The sequence below is a fragment of the Haemaphysalis longicornis genome, unplaced genomic scaffold (assembly GCF_048455015.1).
Source record: "Haemaphysalis longicornis isolate Haplotype H1 unplaced genomic scaffold, Haemaphysalis longicornis Haplotype H1 scaffold_9, whole genome shotgun sequence".
Taxonomy (NCBI): Eukaryota; Metazoa; Arthropoda; class Arachnida; order Ixodida; family Ixodidae; genus Haemaphysalis; species Haemaphysalis longicornis.
In genome coordinates, this window is record NW_027526460.1 from 77,022,126 (window position 1) to 77,044,826 (window position 22,701).

Consider the following 22,701-nt stretch of genomic DNA (forward strand, 5'->3'; position numbering starts at 1 on the left):
GCTTTGACGAAACCGGCGAAACCATTCTCCTTGGCGAAACTGCGTCTTTGGTAAGCGGCCTGCGTTCGGGAATGCTGATGGTAGCGTGCTGAGGACGAAGGCATGGGGAAACCAGCGAAGTTTTGTGTTTACATAGGGTGCATTTCAGTGATCTAATTCAGAACATTGATTCGAAGGTTTCTCAGCTGCAGTGCGAGTGTAAAAATAGGTTGTACGAACTCTTCCTTCAGATTATCCCCACCAGTGCACCCGGCTTGATCGGCTTCCCATAGATTCGTAGTGGACTCTCAAGTTCCGCGCTCGGCGCATTCCTACCCACTACACCATGTCTCGGCAGGCTGTGAGGAGCACGGACCCCAAGAAAGTGGTATGGGTTGCTTGTTTTGCCTTCTGAAACATAGTCACGTTTGTTGTTGGGTCCAAACTAAGCCGCGGAATGCCAGTGGTCAAGGGGGTGTGACGGGAATGTTTCTTCCGTGGGCTTACCATGATCCTACCATGATCCGCCCTTCCTCTCTCTTTAGAGCTCTGAGCTCTTCACCCTAACCTATGGCTCCCTGGTAGCCCAAATGCTGAAGGATTACGAGAGTGACGAGGAGGTCAACAAGCAGCTGGACCGAATGTAAGTGTGTATGCACTTAGCGAACTGGCGCTGCCAGAAACTATCACAGATTGCTGCTGCATGAACTTGCGTTCAGTGCAAACAGCGCTTTTGATTTTAAGAAATGCATGGTGTGGATCGATTGATAGGGGCGTTTAATATGGTTAAATGTAAACCGAAAGTTTTGTTTTCGTGCAACGCAAGCCCTGAGTGTGCCCCGCGTAGATCTCTGCTAGGCAGGTTTAGGATTTTCTCCGTGCTGTCGTTGATAGCTGTAAACTGTAGTTTTGCTGAGTGCAGCGTATCTCCTTATACTGGCAGCAGAGTTGGGAGTATGTTAATTAAAGCAAAACGAGGGATAGTTTAAACGCATTTGAGACCGAAGGAGCAGGGGCGAATGGGGATTGCTTTCCAGGCTTGTTCTAGCACTGTTGTCTTAATACTCCATGATCAGGCCGTGGAGTGTAATTCTTGCGTTGTCTTGCAGGGGATACAACATAGGACTCAGACTCATCGAGGACTTCCTGGCACGAACAAACGTGGGCAGGTGCTACGACTTTCGAGACACGGCGGACAAAGTCCAGGTGCGTGCGTTTATTAGCTCGTGCCCTTCGTGTACAGCTTGGTTCCCTTCATGTGTTTTGCCTTCCACCAAAAACAAAACTACTCGGGTGTCTACTTACTGAACTCAATTACTCTTTAAAGGAGTCCTAAAGACCATAGAGTTTCGTACAAATAACTAGAGGGGAAACTGGTGCTAGAGTCAACGCAAACATGGCAGCGGCGCTTACGCTTCAATGGGAATGATGGGTAGTTCTGGAACCAGATTGCGTAGGATTGAAACGGGCCTGTGGCTGCACAAATGGTGTTTTTTGACAAAAAAACTGTTATTGTCTGGTTCTCTGTTTGTAAATTACATGACGGACAAGAAAGTTAGTGACCAAAAACTGGTTTTGTATGAAATAAAACCGCACGTTTAAATAAACAGCAGACGCGGAGTCGAGGAGGTTTGTGGAGCAGGTTTGCCATTTGCCGCCAACTACAGCAGGACTCTGACTTCTTTAAAAACTATTTGTAAAAGTGTCGGTGCTTGTTGTTTGTAATACTAAGAAAAGTTTTGTGCTCATAAAAAAAAGAAACCGATTACCTTTCGAGAAGTTATTCTCGGTTAAATTAGTGACATCCATCGAGATGCGTTCCTATCAGCCGCTGGTGCTGCTGCTCTACGCCGTAGGAGCCAGCATTCGCATGAAAGGTGTGGCTATCCCAAGCGATTCGCAACCGTTGTCAGCTTTGACAATACATTGCTCTGCCGAATGAGCAGCGCCGCAACTCCTAATTCGCAGACAACTTCGCCGCACAGAACGCCGTCATTTGTGTTTTCGTGCTCGCTGTGCGGCAATGAATTGGCTACCCATCCAATTCGCAACTCTGGGTAATAAAACATTTCTACTCAGGGCGGCGTCAGTCAGCGTGCGGCATTCAGTTCAAGGAGAAACGTATTTTTGATCGCTTCTTCCAGCACCCCGCGTAGGCAAATGCCTTTATGTAAATCCAAAATGAAAACGAAACTGCCTGCAAAATCGAATCCATAGTAACTTCCACAAGCCATTGAGTGCCAATCCGAATCCAGAACTACCCATCACGCCCATTGAGGCATACGATTGCAGTACCAGATTCCTCTCTAGTTGTTGTATGAAACTCTATGCTAAAGACTGAATGACTTCGCTTCAAATGGAAGACCACACTATTCAGAGCTGGTTCCGCTTCTTTTCTTTGATGGCAAACAATGCTTTGTTTGTTTCGAAAGAAGTAATTTAAGCTGGAATTTCTCTCGTATCATCTCGTATTTTATGTGACACAAAGGATGTTGTCACACATTATAGAGACGGCCTACACAGTCATTCCAGGCAGCACCAGCAAGGCGGGTGCTGCTGCCATGGAGAAGCAGTGAAAACTACGTGTGTGATTTCTCAGTGCAGCAACTGTACACGCCCTACGGAACTGTAACGGCTGCACATGCCGTTAAGCTGATTGTGCCAGTAATCTTGGATTTTTGCCACTGGTTGTGGTACATAAGCGCACACCAGGAAAAGGTACAGCAGCCCTTGCATTCACTCACACAAGTGCTCTGACCATACTCAAAGCTATTTTAAATCAAATGTGAGACAAATCTTACCAGCTGTTGTAGTAAAGGAACTTGCTTAATAGTGTTAAAAAGCTAGAAGTTGTGCCATTTCGAAATGTATGGGCTCAGGAGGTTATACTGTTACATACACGGACCTGTTTTTGCGTTTCAAATCAAATCACGGTTTATTAATTTCATGAAAAGTATACAAACACATTGGGGCAATAGAGAAAGAAGTCTCAAAGTTAACCAGTGCTGAGGGGACCTCAAGGGGACTGTTTGTTTCAAGAAACTGCCTAGACAAGCTCCACCAGCACCCCATTTTCCAATTCATCATTTGCAACGTCGAAAATTGTAGTGCGAGGAAGCGTTCGGGGTAGCAGTAGGTGTATTTCTGCATTTGGCATTTTGTGCATGCTAATGCACCACTTGTGGCGACCAGTGTTAGCACGAGTGTTGTATTTGCACGCACGGCATTGTAATCTATTGATAGAGGCCAACTTGTTTCTACACTTTTGCGTCTTCGTAAGCGCCATTTTTGTGGCCTGCAGTACCCTCGCCCGCATGGTGCATGCCACATGCCACTGTAAGCCAATGTATTACGGGCAGCCTAAGATGAGGCAAACTCGAGGCGCCAGAAGATCACAGATAAGTAAACGAAAAGGGCAAAATCAATGCAGTGGAGAATCATCAAATGTAACCCCGTGTTGTAGCTACTCTGAAGTGCAGGCAATGACAAACAACATATAGACGAAAAAGTAGAAAAATAAAAACTCATTCCGCCATTCAAAAACTAGCTAAGTGGCCATCTTACCTTCATGTGAATATTTTCAGTGCACTTATTGCTAGTGCGGCGTTAACGAAAATGTTCCCTGTCTCATTGGAAGCCTTTCGTCAGAGGGCACAATTTAACACCTTCCTGCCCACGCCTACTCAAATCGATAGTATAGTACTATCAAGTTCATAGTGTACTTTCAAGTTCAAATTTTGATGTTTTCCCATTCGAATTTCGCGCTTCCCGAGTGTGCTCTGAGAGCTGGCGCCACCTGCTGAGAAGCAAAGACACTTACATTCTCTTTTTTTTTTTTTTCCCGCGGTGTATAGTGACAGCACTTGGATGATCCCAAGACTGTGTTGACACCATGCACTACGACACCGCGGAAACACCGTATTTTTAGTGATTTGGATGATTCTACGCGCGACTTTTTGGATTGACATTAGCAGCACTGACTCCGAGGACACTTTTCATCATCAGATTTCAGCATCGAAAGCGACACTGTGCGAAACTGGCCCGGAGCCTGATACCCCTGTTCAACCCAGGCCCCAGGAAATGTACCAAAATATCGGAACTCTGAATTATGCTACTAACAAATAAGACTGGAGCAGAAAGGTGTTGTTTTCTGCGAAGCATGTGTGACCAACCTACGTTTTGAGGAACTGCTTTGAACAGTGGCACGAACCCCACTAGTGCTAACATTTTTTTGTAAGTCAGGAAATTGTATAGTTAGGCATTTGATATTTGCAGGAGTTTTGCACTGGTGGTATATGTACTTAGTATATATCTTAAATTTTGGGTGTATTTTTTCACTGGGGAACAACACCAATGTTGTTGCTTATGTTTTTGTTTTGTGTTGTTTTCAAAACTTTTCTGTGCAGCTTTCTCACTCTCTCTCTCTCTCTCTCTCTCTTTTTTTTTTTTTTCAAATAAGCATTTCTGTTTGATACAATCAACAGCGCAAAGGAGATTTACTCTTGTACAATTCAATACCATACACTTATATATATGTATTGCATATTTTTTGCAACTGGGAAAAAATTGTTTGCTATACTACCCAATATCACGGCTTTATTCCTGGCAGGAAAGTGTAAAAAAAAAATCTAGTAATACGTTATTTTCGAACACTTGAAGTTGCTTAATCATCATGCTGTAGCAGAAAGAGGTTCAGCACGCCTTGTTGGAAGCTCGGCTGAGGGAATTCACATTTGCATCCTCGTGTTGTGGCCCGGACAGCAACGCTCGTTTTTTCCAGCTCATCCGAGTGGGACCAAATGTGCGAAACATAAAAATCGGGTGGCAAGCAAAGCAGCTCAGTCTTCTTGGGGCCACAAGTTTAACAGCTACTGGTATTACTGTTCTTCAGCAACACCTATGTGGGCCATTGGAGGGGGTGTATTTCATTTGACCCTTCGTTTTGATAGTGCGCGTTGCTTTTGCAACACTCAATGAGTTAAAATAAGCTTTGAAAGGTGCTCAGTTGGTGTAGTTGTCTCTAAGTTGTTAGACCATCTCTAGTAGAAGGAATGATCAAGTATGGCACATCGATGTCCAAAAAAAAAGAAAAAAAAGATTGACTCGCTGAAGAAGGCTCGCCAAGGAATTGTTAATTCTCTTCTCAAGGAGCTCAAACGTTGCATTGAATTTGCACCTGTACCCTCTGAAGAAAATAGTCTGTCCCTGTTTTTAATAACTTTTTCTTTTTCTTCCACACAGATGGCGTTCAAGATGTACCTGGGCATAAACCCTTCGATCACCAACTGGAGTGCCGCCGGTGACGAGTTCTCGCTGATCCTGGAGAGCAACCCGCTGACTGAGTTTGTCGAGTTGCCCGACAGCCATGTCAACCTCAAGTACAGCAACATCATTCCCGGGGTGATTCGGGGGGCACTCGAGATGGTGAGCACCTGGTGGGACCTATTTCTCGTTGGGCTGAAGCGAACGTCGTTTCAGCTGCCGCACAGCTTGTTAGAACTGATTTTGCTGTGATAGCTGTGAAGTATGTCGCCATCACGAGTTTCATTCCCAGCCATGAGCGGGGCAGTTTTAAGTGCGAATGCACTTTATAAGCGACCCCAAACCATCCACCGCCGGCGTCGGCGGCGGCGGCGTCCGCAGTGCTCCTCTATATTTTAAAAAGAAACAGCATCCGGCGCCAGGTTTCGATCCGAGGACTTTGCGGCCGCAGCGCGACGCTCTACCGACCAAGCCACGGACGCGACGGTGATATCAGTGTTAGTGACGCGCCTTATATCTTTAACGCATTCAAACTACGTCGTCAGCGGCGTGCGTTGGCGACTCAGCGGCGTTATAGCGGCTTGATAACTGCGTGGTGTACACGTGATACTACAAACCCGATTGAAGAGATGGAAGAGAAGGCGGCGAGGCGGTGGGCTGCGGGGGCCGAGCGCAAGCGCCGCAAGCGGGCCGACAACCGTGCATTCGCACTTTCACATTCTCCCCCTCGGGGAAATGCGGAGGAATTTTTTTTTGGGTGAAGGTGGAGGATGGGAAGTCTGTAACCTGTAACTCATAAAACTTCAGTACAGTGCACATCACAGCTGCGGTGTTCCTTTGGTGTGTAAGATCCCAATCTGATGTTTTCAGCGGGAAGTAGTACTATTAAGATATATTGAAATACTACAATCAGTGGAGCGCGTGGCTTTCAATGCGTGCTGTACATCCTGGTGGCGGGCCACGTATACAGAGTAGATGGAGTTGCGAGAGTTTGCGTCCAACCTTTGGTATGAAAAGACCATTGTTCCCTGTGTGAGGACTTTGGTTTCGGCCACCGATGTGTTTGGCACCCGTTCACTCTGCCATTATCTGACTTCATCCCTGTGAGGGCAAAAATAGCGCACATTACTACACTAATTTTTCAAAGTCTTAAAGAACTTCATGAGTTTGCCTGTGCAAGCGACACTGGTCGCTTGTCTTGTTTTGGCAATGAAGGTAACAGTAATGTGAACGGGCACAAAGCGCAGCGGTGGCCCTAATCACAAGCATTTTGGTTTGGGCCAAAATGGTTGCAAGTTTTTTTGTACAATGATTTTTTTATACCAAGGTTGGACACGAATTCCCGTAACTTATTTCTGCGCATATGTGACCTTTCGCCAGGATGGGCCACATGCAAAATTCACTCGCTCCGTTGTGCATATCTCATTCTACCTTGGTAGTACCTGTCAAAGTGTCCCGGGTCTCCAACTAGCTCTCTAGTTTCGCGCTGAGGACGACATGACCAGCTGTGCTAGCTGAAACCATACTTTGATAGCGGGGTTAACGTCACAGCTGCTAATGACTCGGTTTTAAAACTGTGAGCTTGTAATGTACGATAACTGAGCAACTGCGCTAGTGAAACTGACTACAAAGATTGTGGCCCCTGCAATCCTTGTCGATTTCTGTCGTGCTTTCTTCTCTAGCCACATTTGTCTGACAGGTGGAAAGTGATATAGCCTCGCTTTTTTTTTTATTCACTGGCTAGCCTTATTTGTGTTTAGAGGGGCCACAGAGACAAAGTACAACTTTGCAGTTTGAAAAGCCACTGGTAACTGACACTGTTCCATCTCGGCTATGAAAGAATTTTTTTTTTTTTTTTTTGACGAAACAACACAGAAAAAAGAGTGTTGCAGTGTGGGTCAGCACTGAACACTTTCCATGTATTAACTGCACATTAGTGTTCACGTTACATGGTCAATTGGAACTGGAGGCCCCACTATAATCACCCAGTCATTCTTGGCGGTAACTTAGGTTAGCGGCCACCAATTGTACGAACAAAATTTTGAGACATCATAGAGAAATCGGGAAATGGCTGGGAAGTTTCCACTGCTTTGTGTGTTTTAATGTCTCCATTACTTGGTTGAAGTTTGTGGTAAAGTTGGTATTGTTGCTATCGGGGCAAAGCAGCTTTTTATTGAGCGAACTGTATTTTGTCTTCATGATCCCGTTGAACTACTGTTGATGGGTGTTTGCCTTTTTGGCTGAGTGTGATAGAATTTATAGTGACCGAACAGAAAGAATATTGCAGATGTGATCTCTCTTGAAAACAGGTAACTTAATACAGACTTTAAAAGGGCCATGCTGACAGAACACAAGCTTGGTTCATTCAAAAGATTGCCTTGTTAGAATCATGCTGACCCCACTTCTAACTCTTTCGGGACCGCCCGAAAAAGTGAGGTCTCGCTACAAATTTTTATTACATAAAGCAAAGGCACCATCTTACCTTAGCATATACCAAAATGCAGCTATTTATATGTTCTTTGACATACAGTACCAAGTTTTACTTCAACACTGACGATAGAACCATGAAAAAATCTTAAAGTAAGAACTTTGTAAAAAAACTACAGAAAAAGATAGAAAAAAGCGTAAATATCAAAATATTAAAAAAGAATAAAATTATTTCAGGATATACAAAATCTAACACAATGCTTTGTTTCTTCATCGCGAAAGTTTGATGCGGCTAGGTATAACTGGTTTTTTGTTTTGCGCATGATCTCTTTGGCACTAGGGCCATGGCTACGTCGTCGCCCAGGTACACGCCGGGCTTTCGTCTCGGCGAAAACTTGATCCCTTTCTGAGATGGTGGCAGGAGATCACCACCATAGGTAGTTAACACCCTAGCGAACAAATATAAACCAGCCAGAACATATTTCAAGCGCACATACCTACTCCAGAGACAATGGAAACCGAAACCAACACCCACCTTTGAGCGCGGTTTGATGTTCCAGGCTGATCAACACCTGAATCCTCACTCGAGCTGAAATCCAATCTCTAAAGCCACATTCCGACTCTTCACTGCCACTCTCATCGTTAAAATCCACAGTAGAAGGCGAAGATATGCGAGACGAGATGAGGCGGATTTCTTATCGCACTCGCGCTAGTATGACGCCATGTTTGTTTACATTCGAAACCACTGTCCGTCAGAATAAAATATCTGATGCGTTGCCGCCTGGCGATAAAAAAAGAAACTTCACAAAAGAGAAAACTATAGTTTTCAAACTATCTCCTAGATGTCGCTAGGTGTTCCATCGAGCGAAAATTTGCATTCTGCAGGCTCGTGAAACCATCGATCATATGTGATCGATGGCCTATGGAGCGGTCCCGAAAGAGTTAATGTAAACTTCACTCAGATAAGCTACATAATTAGGAAAGAAGGGAATGGCCATGTGACTCACTTGTTCATTTCCTGCACTAAAACATACGATGTCGTATGCACAACCGTGCCATTGGCTCAGGCCGGCAAAAGCAAACACATGTTCTCTCAAGGGCTCCCAGCTGTTCGGTCTGTCCGTCTGGAGATGTTCAAGAGATAATCCTATACTTCAGATATACAAGGAGCTCCCTGTATCAGTTAGGGCAGAGTGCTACAGATTGCTTTTTGAATGCGTACCCCAAAGAGCCGTGAAAAAAAATGGCGGTTTAAGCGATGCTTGGGGATAAAAAACGAGCATCCCATATTGAAACAAACTCGGCTGGACGACATCATTGCTTAAATTAAAGTGACTCTGAAGGCAGCCAGCAAGTTGGTTTCAAACGAAAATCTGACCTTCCCATAGCCATTATTTGGTGCTGAAAGATGCCTTAATTGCTGAGAAATCGCTAATCAAGCAACGCATTTCCCTCGCTTCTTTACCTCACAGCGATTCCATGACATAAACAGCAGCTGCTGCAGCCGCTGTTTGCGTCACAATAAACTGGAAGCAAGCGACACAGTGGTGATGTGTAGCGGTATAGAAGCAACCAAAAACAACTACCATGTACCGAGCGGTTTCATCAATTTCGGTCAAATCAGCCATGCTTTCCCGAACTCCCAAGTCCTTTGCTGCTCTGGACCACTGAACAAAATATTTCTTCATGTGATCCGCGATCAGCATTGACACTTCGTTGAATGAAAAAAAGTGTATTATCCTTTTTTGGCCATGTGAAGGTTGGCGTTGAACCAACTGCTTGTGCGCAGCACGCCTCTTCGCATAGTGGTGTTGCCTCGAGCATGGATGAGTGGTGCCACCCAATGGCCGCCAGGGAACACTTCAATGCTGACTTAAGCCAAAATAAGTGTTCCAGTGCTTTTTTTTAGCGCAGCAAAATCCCGGATAGGGTCATAATAAAAGTGGCTATGCATGCAGTACTGTACAATGGCCACACAATTAATCATCTGGCCGAGTATTGCACTGAAAGGAACTTGTTGGCATTTGGGGTCGCCGGCTGATTAATCGGCTGGGCTTCCATGACGTTGTTCCTACCTTTTTTTTAAGTGCAGAGCACTTTAGGTGCTCGCCTTGTCGTCGTAGCTGAGCTTGCTGGACCAAAGTAGAGCCGCACGGCGTTCCGTCGTAGCGGCTGTCGTCGCGGCGTCCCACAGAGGTTTCGAAAGCCAAGTGGTTTATATAGTCATAAGCGTTTGAAACTTGTAAATCGCTGGCGCTTGTCATGCATCTCCCTGTTTTTCAGTGCAAAGGAAACTGCAGGTACATTTGAGGCAAAATAATGAATATACATAATTAACCAGCAGAACCTGCGTTCACTTAGTTAGGAACACTTGTTGGGTTGGTTTTTACGATAGTAACCGGAAAAAATGGCAGTGCAACCCCAGCCCGTGCGGGAGGAAAAGCAAGCACAAAGAGACCAGAACTCCCACTGGTGCAATTCCAGGCAGGGGGCGCGCGAGCACTGCAGTGAGCGGATAACGGTGGTACAACCTATTATGGCGAATCACGGCTCTGCACTTCCGACAGCTCTCACGTTGAGTAAAATGGCTTCAATTTTTTGTTCCTTGAAGTCCAAGCATGACAGTGCAAAAACTTCCAGTTAAGTTTTTATAAACTTGTGGAGGCGTATTGCTGCAATATTTGTTTCGAAATTTCAACCACTTTTGGTGTAAATTGTGCAGTGTAGCCAGGGGCAGTGACACCAGTCTTCACGTTTTTACTACCTATTCTCTGCCTTATTTTGCAGAAACTCAGTGTGAAATTGGTGTATTCATGCTCTTGGTCAGCTAATCTATTGATCCAGAGCAACTTGTATTTTGCCTTCAGGGTCCCTTTATGAGGAAGAACTGGATTTGACAAGACATGTAGTGAGGTAGTGTGGAGAACAGACAACTGGTAGACTGTCAAGGTAATATTAGCGGCCACTCGGAAATTGGACAAGGAGTAGGGGAACACCATAAACACGATGGAGGGAGGTGGCAAGAAAATTTGTGGGCAATGAATGGACTACATTGCAAGATGGGAAAGGCTGGGAGAAACATGGGAGATGTTTGCATCCTGCAGTGAATGCAAACAGGCTGATGTTGACGATTGTGTTTCCAGTGGTGGCGCCTTGATCTATTGGGCTAGTGAAATGCCAATTTATGCAGTGATGGCAAGCAAGTGACCTATGCCATAGAGTTTCATACAATAATAACTAGAGAGGAATCTAGCACTGCGATCGTCCACCACAATGGACATGATGGGCAGTTCTGGATTAGGATTGGCACTCGATGGCTTGTGGAAGTTATTATGGATTGAATTGTGCAGCCAGTTTCGTTTTTGTTTTGGACTTGCATGAATGCATTTGCCAATGTTGGAAGCAGTGTTCAAAACACGTTTCTCGTTGCACTGAATGCTGCACGCGCACTGACGCTGTCCTGAGTGGGAATGCTTTATAACCAGAGTTGTGAGTCCGGTGGGTTATCAATTCATTGCCGGCACAGCGAGCACAAAAACACAAGTGATGGCGCTGCATGCGGCGAAGTTGCCTGTGAATTAGGAGTTGCGGCGCTGCTCATTTGGCAGAGCAATGTATTTTCGAAGCTGAGGACAGTAGCGAACTGCTTGGAATAGGCACACTTTTCGTGCAAACGCCAGCTCCTACGCCGTAGACCAGTAGTACCGGCGGTTGATGGGAACGCAGAGTGATGAATGTCAGTAATTCAGGCTAGAATAACTTCTCCAAAGGTAATCGGTTTCTTTTTTTGGTAGCACAAAACTTTTCGTAATATTAAAAACTACAAGCACTGAAACTTTTACCAATCGTTTTTTAGAGAAGCTCACGTCCTTCTGTAGTTAGCGGCAAATGCAGGGGTGAGACAGCTGAGCATATTGCGCAGTTTTGATACAAATTGGTTTTGCTGCGCCAGACTGCTCCAAAAGCTTTAAAATTGCAAAAATTGCGCCAAACTGCGCCAAAACAGTCTAAGAGCCGAGGCTTTTAACTCTTCTTCAGTTTCAGTGGAGAAAAATGCTTACTGACGACATAATTTTCCCCAAATGGTGCTGTTCGTAAAGGTTTAATTGATTCATCATTCAATAAAAAACCCACATTGTCCCCGAGATAGTTCTTTTGAAAGTCACAATGTAGGTTTGCACATGTTATATTCTGTGCGTTTTCAAAGTTTTCCCATCGAAAAACATTGCAAAGTCCTGTAGAAAAAATATGTACTGAGGCAACAAACTACTTGTGCAAGTAGATGAAAAAACGACAATTTTTGGAGCGCCGTATCTCCGGAACGGCGTTAGTGGGCGCCGCCATCTTTGTGTGGTGAAGATTCGGAAATATGGCCGCCTGGCGAAGCAGTTGGTCGTGGTTCAGGCAGTGCTGTTTGCCGATTTCTACTGTGGTTGTGGTTATGGGGGTGGCTGGGTCTACATTCAGTCGTTTGATCTGTTGCGGAAAGTTGCGTGACTCGAAAGACGGGAGTTCATAAAAAACAACGTGGTGCCTGCGAATTCGCCGTGTTTCGGCCTTGAGTGTGAGGTGCAATGTGTGCTTGAAGTGAAATTTCGGACTCATTGCGGTGTTATAAAACGCTCAGTTATTGCTGCCTTGCGAGCGGCGGGAATGGGACGATCGGCAATGCACAAGTGGCGGCGCAGGCTACATCGCCTCAAAATGTTCAAGCAGTGTCCGATTGCGGGACGGGCTATTATTGCAAGCTAGTAATATTGCAATGGTTCATCTATCTGAAGTGAAATTTAGTGCCGAAAGGAAGGTAGCTAAATATACCAACGTTACTCAAATTACGATCGTAGTGAACGTGCACTGTGGGAATTGAAATGGGAGGGCTGGGGAGGGGGAGGGGGTGGTGGATGGTGCGCCAACTGTCACGTCACTTTGCGCTAGCTTTGCCTTGGCTCTACACTTGTGCTTAAAGCTGAGTCTGGGATTACAAAAATAATAATTTCGGCATTTACATGATAATAAAAATGCCTTACGATTGCTTAGTTTTTCAATTCGATATTTTCAATCGAGCTCCACGCTATCTATGCATAGAGCCTAAAAATTTAAAAATGGTTTGTAAAAAGGTATTGCAGTTTGTACCTTGTGATACTTTCGTAGAAAATCGTTTTTGAAAGGCTGTTCCAGTGTTATGTACATTCAAAACTGAATAAAAAGTGCACTCCCCACCCCCCCACCCCGAGTAGCCAAAAATTTGATTTTTGAGGCTTCTAAGGTGACATAAGATAAACGTCGTTCTTCTGCTCCAGAATCGAGATTTCGCTGCTCCAAAAACTGCTCCCAAATCTGATTCAGCTGTCTCACCCCTGCAAATGGCAAACCTACTCCACAAACCTCCTCAACTCCGCGTCTGCTTTTTATTTAAACGCGTTGTTTTATTTCATACAAAACCATTTTTTGGTCATAGCTCTCTTGTTTGCCATGTAATTTGTAAGCAGTGAACCAAACAATAAGAGTTTTTGTTTGTCAAAAACACAATTTGCGCAGCCGTAGGCCCGTTTTGATCCTGCGCAATCCGGTTCCAGAACTACCCATCATTCCCATTGAAGTGTAAGCGCCGCTTCAAAGTTCGCGTTGACATTAGCGCCAATTTCCCCTCTAGTTATTATTGTATGAAACTATATGACGTATATGGACCAAACATGTTTTGCTGCGTGCTGTTGCTGATTTTTATGAAGTGGCAGCAAAAGTTATGCGGGAAGAGGTCCCATTTTTGGTGTGACTCGGGCAGGAATTTGACTTGTGTGACTGTTTTTTCCACCGCATTTCAACTGCCAGGTCCAGACGGAGGTGGTGGCCTGTTTCGTGCACGACCAGCTGAAGGGGGACTCCACGTCCGAGCTGCGGATAAAGTTTGTCAGGCGCCTGGAAGATGCCATTCCGGCCGGCGAGGACTGAAGAGAGGGCGACGTTTTGGTGGGGGACGCGGGGAGAGCATACTTTCACTCTGCAGTGAGATACCACCTGGTTCACCTGTGAGAGCAGTAAAGCAGTCGTACATTCCTTGTGATGGAAAGAGACTTCAATGCCCCCGTGTGACTTTTCCGATTGCACGTTTATGGTGCCAACCTGCAACGGTGGCTGTGTGGGATGTGTGTGCCGTGATGTGCAAGCTGGGGATTGGGAGAAAAGTTAGAAAACATATTTCTAACTGGGTGGTAGTGTGGATAACGGAAAAAAAAAGTGCCCTTCTTTCCTTCTACACCTGCTGCATATATTTCTTTTCCTGCACTGCCTGCCCTACTGGGAGAAGTGTGCAGCAAAGAAGTGGGTCAAGCAATGCTTAACTTCTGCAATAAAAGTATTTCTTTCTCCACAGTGTGTCCCCCTGTGTTAGCCATGCTAATGAAAGCTACTGTGGGTATAATCCCTGTACAAAAAGTAACAAAATGCGACCAGTTTTTGCGGCAAGGTGTCAGCCATGCAGGTCGCAGGAACTCGCTGTCGTTGGATTTGAAAAGGTTTAGATCTTGGTGTCGCAACCCACCAACTTTGACAGTAATGATACCATAATTATCCCTTGGCAGGTCGGATTTGGCACCTTGGTAGGCATCTGTGAAAACTAATTTTTTTTTTCAAATATTCGATCGTATTGTACAATATTTGCTATCTGGGTTTCAGTAATTGAAAATTTCTAACGTCCCCAGCACTAACAAAGCGCTCGCATCCCCTATCAAAAACAACATTTACGGAAGCATTCTTCAATTCCCATCCAGACCCAAGTTTGCTGATTTTTTCTTTCGATTTGTCTGCTTTATTTTGCTGACAGGGGCTTCCACGAGTAATCTGTTGGAAATACAGTTGAACCCTTTTATAAGATACACACAGCAGGGAGCAGTTTGTCTCTCATATAAGGGGTCTCTTATAAGCAGCGTGCCATGTTTTCACTCACTGATCAACCTCCAGTTCAATGTAGGCACCCTACGACGAAAACAGGCACAAAGGAACGCTACAGCATGTCGAAAGGGTTTATTCTAATTCATGTTTTGCCCCCACCATTTATAAGGTGGTTCTGAATCTCTCTTTGCTTTGTGGCAGTATTTACTCTGTTTCTTGCAACAGCCCCCTCAAGCTTTCTCTTCTTCCACTGGATGCGTAAGAAGGAGCGTTGCAGATGTTGCGTCTGACAGCCTGATGAATAGCCAGAGTGCACAGCTTTTTCCGCTGCGTGCTCTGGTTATTCACCAGGCTTGTGGATTCAACATCTGCGATGCTTTTTGATTGCGAGCTATGTGATCGGGAGACATGGCTAATGCATGCTCCTGGTATTCTTGGCTCGCGCAGGCGTCCGGCACCCGCATGTGCAGTCACACTCGTACACTTGGCAGTAAGCTTTAACCACTCCTGCACATTGGGTTTCCATTGCCAGCTTCTCGTCGTCGTTTCATAGCTGACTGAACCACTGTGTGTGTTTGCTGAAGTTGTAATAGTGACTGCACACATCCCCCTTTGTTTCCACAACGGATGCAACTGCAGTTAACGGCTGGTGGTACTGCATCGAAAGTTAAAATGTCTGTTAAGCTTGTTGACCGAAATTCAAGGATAACTTGTCTGTTGCAAATAACTTTCTTCTATATCCGATGTCTGTTATAAAAGAAGTAAAAGGAATGGGAAAGATAGGGCAGCTAACCAGGTACTCACCTGGTTAGCGGCCCTATCTTTCCCATTCCAATAGTGTCTCTTATACCCGATTGTCTCGTACATCTATGTCTCTTGTAACGAGGTTCGACTGTACAAGCATTCTTTTACCTGTTTTTTTTTTCTTTGCTCCTTTGCCCATTTTGTATGCAATGCCTCAGCTACGACACTGCCGCCAGATTTTCAACTGCCAAGTAATCTAGCGCCTTTTGCGTTAATACTGAAACCTTTTTAATTTTACTTCATGCTGAATTAGCTACATCAAAGAAAGAACGTGCAGCCCTTCGTCAGATTTCTGGGGAATAGGAAGTCCCTCTGATGTAATTCGTCTCCTCCTTCCTTGGCCGCTTTCATGGACTGCAACTCTTAATAAATAGGAAGTTTTGTTGTATTTACATGTGGTACTTCTGTTATTATTTGCATTTTGTGGAGTTCGTAGTGGATAAACGTTACCATTTGATCAAAAAAGTAAAAGCCAGAGGTTTGACAATTACATTTACCAGAAAAAAAAAAAAAAAAGCTGTGGAACAGTCCAGCCACAATTAATCCGTTGCAGTCCGGATTTTTTACCGAATTTCCGGCCATTCCAGTCTGCAGCTATTTTGCCATTTAATGGCGCCACAAAGAAAACTGCGAACTGTGCAAGAAAAACTCGTAGGATATTTATTTTTTTCTTTTGCATTCAGCCTGCAATTCCCTTACCAATATTTGAGCAGCGTTTGAAACTGCTTGAAACATTCTCCTGAGTGCAGGCCATGGTTTTTACTGCAGGTTTTGCAGAACAATAATTTCCCACCTGCATTCTTTTGTTTTTCTGTCGCTAAAAACAGCGCAGTCTTTGTTGCTTCTACCTGGGAGTTTGTAGATGAAATGGCTCATCCCACCTAGCCTTTCCGCGCACTCCGTACGTGCAGCCTTGTTTTTTGGCTCGAGCCCTCAGATCACCCACCAGCTGTTTGATGAGGTTGCGGCAGTACCGCAGGTTTTCCTGCTCTTTTTCGCCATGATTCTGCAGCTGTGTGCGCCTCTAAATAAAACTATGAGCAATGAACACCTCTAGATGCCAGAAAAAAAAAAAAAAAAGCTTTCACCGCCATTTCATTGTCTTTCAACAAAATGCGTAGCTCACAGAGCAAGGATCCGCGCGGTGCTGTCTCCGCCACCGTCATGCTCTTCATCGCTTGCTTCTATCAAATCAGTGCCATCGCTAACTGGTGGGGGCACGCAATTCTCGTCCTCACTGAATTCACCATCGCTTTCTCTAAGTTCACCCCTGTATAACGCACGCGATAAGGAAGTGGCCATGCGTCGCAGGGAACAGCGTGCACAAGAAAACTCTCTGGGATCCAGAAAGGCCGTGCTGAACATTCTGCTGCACCCTAGTGCAAAAAGAAAAAACTTCAAAGTTTACTTATCTGTCAAGAGATGGTGCGTCATGTATACAAAGGATGTGGGCGCATCACTGTGAGAAAAACAGGGAAATTTAGCCTTGAACACACATGTCGGGCACAGCTTGACAACGGACCGCTACGGCCGTTTTGCGTTGTTGGGTAGGGCCCGACAATGGACCACAAAAGATTAAGATTATAGGAAGTACTAGTCCCTCCATAGGCACTGTGAAAAAGGTAGTTAAAATGCACGTGCACATTTATGACGGTGCACATTTAGGGAGTGTCATAAAAGTAATGTTTAGCCTTGAGGGTGCAATATTTTATGTTTTCTTTTCTTTCTTTTTTGCAAGCCCTCAGCATTGAAAATACTGGTTGCTTAAACAGTATCAGGATTTAGATCTACACGTGTGAAAAATTGCTTCAGGCAAGTGTGTATCTTAACATTGTTTCATAATGCATTTAGGGAGGAGGAGGAGGAAGTGGTTGTTGGGGGTGGGGGAAGGGGAGATAGAGGCCGGTAACTGTCTGGCGTTTCGCCGACACCTCAACCGGCCGAACTTCCTAAATTTTTTAAAAGGTGCAGCTATTGAACGAGCTTATTAATTCACACATTTTTAATTTCTTTTAAATGGTCTACAACATATTGCCTCAAAGCACATGGAACCAGGTGCAAGAAGGTCTAAGCAACTTTGCATTTCCTTACACAAGCTCGAAAGTCACTGGTTACCTCGCAGTCATCGATAAAACAAAGCAACCTTGAAACCAGAGCAAACACTGTTAGTACAAATTTTGAACCGTATTTATAGAGCAAATGAGCAAAGTACAGTTATAAAAATATAAAAAAAATGTTGCTTATTCACCGATCCCGAGCATGAACCCAAACCCACGCTCCGGGGGGCACCAAGCCATGATCCAAGCTCGGGAATTGCATCTATGGCACCTTTGTCTCTCAACCACACGACATCAACCTCAAAAGGACATTGACCTTGTATGGACACATTCCCACTTCTTGCTGACATTTGCTGTTCAGGGGCTGCAGGCAAATTGCTTCTTCTCTCCCCTTTGACCACTTTCCAGGATGTCATGCGCTACTGTGGATGCTCTTGCAAAATCGCGGTTCTAGAATCCATTAAAATTTTCCAAGGAACTGCAGAAGGTTTTCTGCTGCACGCCTTAAGCGTCGCGAGTTGACAACGCCCGTGAAAATGGGAAAAGCATTTCTAGCAAGAAATCATAATTTCCAGCTTCATTTATGAATAGATTATTAGATTCTAGCTGGAATCGACAACTTTCTAACTAGAGGTTTCGTATGTGTACGCAATAATGGTTTTCTAAGAAAAGGGGCAAAGACCTTTGATGCTGACCACGCTGCCAGCACATGGCTGCCAGTGAGGTGGTTACGAAAATGAAAAAAAAAAAAAAAGAAAAGAAAAGGGGCGCTTCGAACACTGCAGATTAGTCACGAGAACGTGAGCCTGCTACCATGACTCATGGGGAAGGTACGGTGACGGGTCAGTGAGGGAGGGACTGCAGGGCCAGGATATTTTGTGCGCGAGTTCTCCGAAAGCCAAACTTTCTTTGGGGCGTGCCTTACTGCCATTTTTAGTTCGCCGCGGCGGCCGCTAGATGGACCGGTACTGGAAAAAGGTCCAATTTTCCAGTACACGAATTTTCAAGTAAGAAAAAGTGTAGTCAGAATAATCGTTTTTTGTCGTTTACCGTTCATCGTGCCGTTTTGGTGGCAAGTGGCCATCCCTGCAGGGGAAACCTTGGCCACCTTGCGTGAACGTGTTCACAGTAACAACACTGGAGGGCCTGAGTCGGCTCCCATATATCTCTACGGCTCCCATACCGAAGTTATCAACGGTGATTACGTGTTGTGAGTTGAGGCAATAACCACAAAGGGTGGCCGTTGGTGGCTTGTTCAGGCACCAGCTAATGGGCTCCTTTCCTGTCTCATTGGACAGTGAGGGGTTGAGGGTAGTTAATCTTTGCGGACTGTTTAACTTCCTCTTTGCTTTCACATTTGATTTTTTTAAAGCGGAGCTGTGTATAGCTAGCTTCCAGTGGATTGTTTTCCTCCGCGGCGGTGATGATGATGATGATACTTAGCGGCTTCCCCTTTGTAACGGGGTGGCGTTGCACAGCGGCCTTGTCGTTACGCCACTGTACAATCACCTCGCCAAAAGATTCTATATGAATAAAAAATATAAAATAAAGTAAAACGAAAATAAAAAGCTAGCGAGTATCCTCTATGAGGAAAAAAAAGCAAGCCATGTGCTGACGGCTGGCGTAGCAAGAGGAAAACCAAGAAACTACTGAATACTAGAGTTACTCGAAATAACCCCCGCACGGAAGGGTATCAAATCTGCGGTTGCGCGACCGCCCGCCAACTTGGTATGCGGGGAAGTCACCACTGGGAGCGCAGGAGCACCGCCGTCGCACCTCTAACTACCGGAGCGCCATCAACCGCGCTTCGGCCGCCATTGTTTGGCACAGCGTCGGCGGCAGGCCAGTGGAGGGTTGCGGTGCACGGCATTGGATTCCACGTACGACGGCGTGAGGGCGGCCGCGGTGCGTTAGAAAGGGGTCGCGCAATTTTACCGCCCTACGTATGTAGAGGAACTACCCAATACCACATAACGCCGCCCCCAATTAAAAGGCGGAACAAACCGGTAAGAAATGTGCTGACACCTGGCGTAGCAAGGGAAAAGCTAGTAAACCACCCATAGTTTCGATTTATTCGCATTCATCTTTAATCCCATTGAGAGCTTTCTGAGTGCAGCTGCTAGAGTTTTTCGCAGTTACCTTGATTCAGTGAACAAGACAATATCGTTTGTAAATCTCAAGTGACGAAGTATTTTCTCTTCACTCGTATAACCCCGAATCCTAGAGACAGCCTTTAAACAATTCTGGAGAGGGAGCGTACCCGTGTCAACACGCGACGCTTGGGGGAGGCGGGCGGCAGCAACAGCTTGTGCCATAGAGTTTCTTTGTAAGGTACCTTCTGCAGTACGAACGTACTTGCCATCTAGAATTTGAAGGTTATCGCTCGCGGTGTATCACCTTATCCTAGTAAAGATTGACGCTGGCACAAGCGAGGGTGCACAGTTATTCACCTTTCACTCGCGAGACAATGCTCGCCCACAGGCCAACAATATAAACAAGGCCTACAAAACAAAAATTAATCACACAAAAGTCACAAAAGTCTACGAGTCTGGTCTACTGAGCGAGATGCGTAGATCGTTTTCCCGGCGTAATCGTGCCACGCTGTAGGTGCTCAGTGGGTTGAAATGACGCGCCTGGAAGCTATAGCCGTTGCCGCGTAGCCGTGGTCGTCAGGGCGTCGCCGCTGTATGTGCTGGCAAACCGCGTAAGCCCCGCTTGTCGGTTACGTCTCCCGTGGACACATGGAGTCAAGCCAGCAGGACCAGGCGGGTTCCTCGGAAGCCGCTGGCCAAACGGTGACAGAGCTCATATGGTGGGTTGGGACCAGGCAAAACTAGACCAGGCTCCGTGAACGTTGCTGCTGTGGCCGTGGGAGCACACGCCCGCGATGCTTTGGAGAACCAGGCAGGACAGGACCAGGTTCTGCGGACGCATGGTGTTGCATGCGACCACAGATCATTGGTCAATCGGGCCCCACTTAGCACCCGATTAACCAAGAATTTGTTTTTGTCATGGAAACCAATTAGGTAGGACGAAAATGAAGGAGCAAAAGAAAAAGAGAGAGAAAAAGACCAGAGGAATGGGAACTCAAGAAGTCAATCTGATCTGAATAGCACTAGCACGGCAGTCTACCGTCGCAGAAATGAATGAGAGGACGGAGTGGCACACATCCATATGACAGTGGCCCAGCTTTATGTCCCCAAAGGGCAAAACCGCGGGAAGATACAATGATGGTCCTGGGCGTTGCAGTCTACAGCAGCCTTCGAGAATTGGTGAACCGGCAGAAAAAAAAAAAAAAGCTTAAATGCTCCGCGGGAGCACGAGCCCACGGCACAACGTGAGGAACCGGGAAGCGCTCCCCAGGAGAAAATGGTAGCTGGTCCCAGCTGGTTTATGGTTGAATTCCCAGCGGCGCCCAGTTGGTGATACCTGGTCCCAGTGGGACCGGCTAGTTCCAGCTGGGAATGCAACCGTAAACCAGATGGGACCAGCCACCATACGCATTTTCTCTTGGGTATCCTTTTGTTTTACTGCGAAAGTGCACCCTTCGCAATAAACTAAATCTTTTTATTTGCGATAGAATGCCCGTTGGCATAAAAATAGCCTATTTACAGGTAGAGATGGGCACCCGCCTCTCGAAGGAAGACAAGAAGGGAGCGGTGGTGGGGTCCCCGGAGCCACCGATGGAGTTCGGGGGGTGTTCCAGGACGGAAGCCTGCGCCTCAGGTGTCGCTTTCTGGCTGAGTCCAGTCAAGGACACACCCATCAATAGATGGTCCGCATCAGCTTCTTCGGTAGGAGCTGTGCAGAAGGCAGGTGCCATGGAACGGGGCATGGTACCGTGATGGCCACCTCCGGGTCACAGCTGGCGAAAACGCCACTCCAACGTGAAGTCTGCGCAGCAAAAACTCTTCCCAGCGAGCAAGTCTACTGGGGAGGTCCGTTCCACACGGTGGGATGAGGGCACGTGTGGCGCGACGCAGATCGTCCTTCCGTTGGAGAAAGTTTTCTATGGGACCGGTTGTTAACATTGGCAGCGACCGATGAATATAAGTGAAATTGACTATCCCCACCCCGTCCAGAGTATCTTCTATACCAGGATGATGCTGCATTGATGGTGATGATGTGTTTGTCATGTGCCCCCATGGAGATGATAACCAGGGCTATATTGTTTACTGTGCTCTGGTTGGAGCTGGTAGTTTAACTGATTGTTCAGGAAACAAAAAGAAAGTCGCGAACTGAAAGAAAGTGACGGAATACAGTGACATGGCTCGCAGGACTCTCCCACCCCCGCACCGGAGGCTGAGTCGAGCGGGGGCGGAGCCAGCTCCAGATCGGATCGCTACCGAGCCCGGGACTGGTGCATCGGATGCTGTACCCCGAGATATACCCGCCCGACAAGTGCAAGGTCTGCCGGAGGGAGACGGCAGACCACACGCACATCTTGAGGGACTCCATCAAACACCCACACGAAGCACGATCGAGAACGATCCTGCCGCGGCTCGAGGCAGCCGCGAAGAGCCACGACCAACGCTGCAGCTCTGGGACGTCAAGTAGGTCCTCGGGGCGCTCGAGAGGCAAGGACCCAGCGAGCCAGCAACGGCGAGCAGGCCGGGTCCCGCGCCGAGTAACGGAAACTGCGGCAACCCCGAAGACGACGTAGGTCATCGTAGGGGCGCGCGAGCGCCCAACTGCAGGCACAATAAAGTTTGTTCCAATCCAATCCAATCGGTGCGATAACAAACGACCTGCAGCAGAAAGAAAAGCTTGATGTGTTCCCTGGGTCTTTTCTCACGCCTGGTGCCTTCCTCCTCCCCTCTGCTATCCAAGCGCCTGCTTACCTCAGTTACTCGGGGCTCTTCCTAATTTAGCCACCTCATCGTCTAGGCAGCATCCTTGGATTTGTTCTTCGTTCTCGGTGTTCTCGTGTCATCCTTTCATCGGCTCTCTGTTGTTTTTGTCGGGTTTTTTATCTCTCTCTCATTACCCTAGGCCAAATTCTTTCTTCTGCTCCATTATTTTGCCTCGCATGATTGATTGTAATGAAAACATAACTCTTCTTGGCCAATCCCCCTAAGTGGGTATGCGCCATTTTTCGGGCCACCACCACCATTTCGCGCGCTTTCCCCCTCTCCCTCTCTACTGTCACCCCTCCCCCTCGTTTTTCATCGCCATCTTGGTTCCATCTTCAATGCACATTGATAGGGACGCCCGCTAACCTCCATCGCAACGTTGACCATAGCGTATGCAATCCTTCAGGGTAGCGCGGATTAGCGGAAACGTC

The 22,701-nt window shown here is 46.4% G+C and overlaps 1 protein-coding gene across 1 annotated transcript; it reads left to right on the forward strand.

Annotated features, from left to right (window-relative positions):
• The first annotated feature begins 36 nt into the window (after positions 1-36).
• Bet3 (blocked early in transport 3) lies at positions 37-13,722 on the forward strand. The gene is made up of 5 exons (XM_077684716.1): positions 37-367; positions 525-622; positions 1,089-1,185; positions 5,221-5,403; positions 13,498-13,722. The coding sequence occupies exons 1-5, from the start codon at positions 326-328 to the stop codon at positions 13,615-13,617; spliced, it is 540 nt and encodes a 179-aa protein (XP_077540842.1). The 5' UTR covers positions 37-325; the 3' UTR covers positions 13,618-13,722.
• Positions 13,723-22,701: the final 8,979 nt, after the last annotated feature.

Bases quoted from the DNA above. Each gene is read 5' to 3' on its own strand.
- Bet3 (XM_077684716.1), top strand. From the start codon at position 326: ATGTCTCGGCAGGCTGTGAGGAGCACGGACCCCAAGAAAGTG. The intron at 623-1,088 runs GTAAGTGTGTAT...GTTGTCTTGCAG, and splicing joins AACAAGCAGCTGGACCGAAT to GGGATACAACATAGGACTCA. The intron at 1,186-5,220 runs GTGCGTGCGTTT...TCTTCCACACAG, and splicing joins ACACGGCGGACAAAGTCCAG to ATGGCGTTCAAGATGTACCT.